This window comes from Diaphorina citri, unplaced genomic scaffold (genome assembly GCF_000475195.1).
Source record: "Diaphorina citri unplaced genomic scaffold, Diaci psyllid genome assembly version 1.1 scaffold2939, whole genome shotgun sequence".
Classification (NCBI taxonomy): domain Eukaryota; kingdom Metazoa; phylum Arthropoda; class Insecta; order Hemiptera; family Psyllidae; genus Diaphorina; species Diaphorina citri.
Genome location: NW_007380351.1, coordinates 11,223 through 14,047, shown reverse-complemented (window position 1 = coordinate 14,047; position 2,825 = coordinate 11,223). Strand labels below are relative to the sequence as shown.

General features: G+C 39.5%; 1 protein-coding gene across 1 annotated transcript in view; it reads left to right on the top strand.

Annotated features, from left to right (window-relative positions):
- LOC103519784 overlaps positions 1-2,502 on the top strand; it is a gene marked incomplete at its 3' end in the record, with an annotated part of 3,207 nt that extends 705 nt beyond the window's left edge. Inside the window, exons 2-3 of the mRNA XM_008484873.2 lie at positions 1,490-1,852; positions 2,364-2,502. Coding sequence (XP_008483095.1) covers positions 1,594-1,852; positions 2,364-2,502 — 398 coding nt within the window. The remainder of the gene's footprint in view (positions 1-1,489; positions 1,853-2,363) is intronic.
- Positions 2,503-2,825: the final 323 nt, after the last annotated feature.

The following is a 2,825-nucleotide window of genomic DNA, read 5'->3' as shown; positions in this document are numbered from 1 at the left end:
CATCATCTAGGTACTTTTATAAAATAATGAAAGTATATAGGTAAATAACATAATCATCATCTAGGTACTTCGCCTTTTCCCATGTCGGCGTTTTTAGTCGGTCCTTCTATCTACAGCTACACCATTGGTGTTTTTTCGTCAGGATGAACCAACTTGGTTTTGGCGAGTTTATTTTTACGGAGTGCGGCTGCGGATGCCCTTCCGCTACTCCAACCACACGTCACGACAATAATATGAAATGGGTAGGTAAACAATATAACAATATAAATGGGTATAGGGGGTATAGGTAAACAATATATTAAGCCCTTTCCAGACCATTGTTACACTTTCAAATAAAAGTCCTGATTTAAAAAAGAAAGAAATGTTCCTAAGTGTATCACATAGTTCACAAGACAAAAGTTCTATTGATGTACCCAAACCAGCTGTCAGAACGTTCAAGAAAGATACAAGAAATTTGGTGAGTGATTCTGATATCAAAACAAGAAATGTCTATTCAACGGACATGCACATATCTGATTCTAAAGATTCAGTTTTTATGGAAGATGATGTATCTCCCAGTGCGACTAGCGCCCCAAAACATTCTGTCTCCCCGGATAAAAAGGCTCTAAATGACACTGTAGCCATAGAACATGGTATATCCACAATAAATATTTCCAACACAACACAAAAAATCAAGTTCATTGACGATCCTGAAAGTCCTACTTATTCTTTTAATAACAAAGATCATGTGCCAGCAGTTAAGCCCAGAGAATTCAACTCGGCCAGTAATGCCAGACATGTTGAAACACAATCCTTTGTGAATGTAAGCAAATCTGAAAGTTTAGTACCGTCTAGCCCACCCTTAGGTATTCAAGAGTCCCCAGTAATTCTGTCTAAAATCAATGATGGTCCTAAAAAAGACCCAATCACAGCTAGTGGTCACTTGCCTCAAACCAAAGAATTACTATTAAACAAAGTAATGTAAGCAAATCTGAAAGTTTAGTACCGTCTAGCCCACCCTTAGGTATTCAAGAGTCCCCAGTAATTCTGTCTAAAATCAATGATGCTCCTAAAAAAGACCCAATCACAGCTAGTGGTCACTTGCCTCAAACCAAAGAATTACTATTAAACAAAGCTCTGCTTCATCTTCTACATAACACTGACCTGTGTAGAGACATTAATAAGATCATCAATCAGCAAGGTATGTGAGAGTGGAATAACCCTAAATCCATAGTGGAGAGCAAAGAGCATAGAGCTTTCTTCTCTCAGTTCTATGCGGTTTGAAGTCGTCCCAAAAATTCATCGAGGTGAATCAAGTGGGGACCGAATTCATGAAAATCATTAAAGTATGCTTAACTTCCCTTGCTAACGAAATAGCAAAGGCTTTCTTCTCTCAGTTCTATGCGGTTTGAAGTCGTCCCAAAAATTCATCGAGGTGAATCAAGTGGGGACCGAATTCATGAAAATCATCAAAGTATGCTTAATTTCCCTTGCTAACGAAATAGCAAAAGTCAGCCAAAGATAGTTATGATTCTCCGATCTACAAAATACTCATCTTCTGAATGTACTCAAATTGGATCGAACCCCGATCGAATTTCAATGTGAGCCACATCTATGAGCCACCGTCAGGCCGCGGCCCTGTTGGTCAATTTAAGTTGGATGGAAGAGCGTCTGACATCCCACGTTCACCTCACGGTTTCAGATTACGTTGAAATCCCGGGTTTCCTAATATTAAAGAGTTTCGCGGGGAAACATGTGTTGAAGAAAAGCCAAGTACATATGCTAAGCTATGAGAGCTCCAAGCGGGATTTGAACTTACCACCTGAAGTTCAAGTCCATCCATGTGGCCAGGACCCGCTGGGGTGGATAAATGGTAAGTTGATTTTTTAGTTGAATTCTCTTTTAGGGGTGAGCTATTAATTTTTTTACCAACTTTGGTCCGGGTTGGGTTTTTTTTTGGGGGGGTCACTAAAAAGCTATTCGCCAAGACGCACGCCTGGTAAACAGGAGGGCGTGAGTTCAATCCCAGCCGAGTTATAAAATTTTATCCTCAATATAATTTGAGAATTTGACCACAATAAATCCGCCCCGGGCGGGAATCGAACCCGCGGCCTAGCGCTTACAAGGCAGACGCACTACCAACTAAGCTAACTAGGCTGGCGAATAGTAGTAGCTTACAGCTGGAGTAAAGGGACTTTTCAGGTCTATGCGAGCAGTATAAATAAGCACTATTATTATTTATTGTTGAAACGTGGGGCCTATTCCTGAAAGGACTTTTCAAACTTGAAGCTCTTGCTTAGTAAATTTGACCAATACAGATATTCTTGGCTAAAAAATTTCACGACAAATAAACTTGGCTAACTTTATGTATTTCCTTTCCCCAGGGAATAACCAGGAGAAGCCTAGCTTGCTGAAAGATCTCGAGAACATTGGAAAACAAGAAGAGGAAATAGTGGTAATCGTAGACTCTCTGCTTCATTTTTGGGGGGTCACTAAAAAGCTATTCGACAAGACGCACGCCTGGTAAACAGGAGGGCGTCTTGTCGCCCAGCCGAGTTATAAAATTTTATCCTCAATATATGTACATAATTTGAGAATTTGATCACAATAATAGTAGTAGCTTACAGCTGGAGTAAAGGGACTTTTCAGGTTTATGCGAGCAGTATAAATAAGCACTATTATTATTTATTGTTGAAACGTGGGGCCTATTTCTGAAAGGACTTTTCAAACTTGAATCTCTTGCTTAGTAAATTTGACCAATACTGATATTCTTAGCTAAAAAATTTCACGACAAATAAACTTGGCTAACTTTATATATTTCCTTTCCCCAGGGAATAACCAGGAGA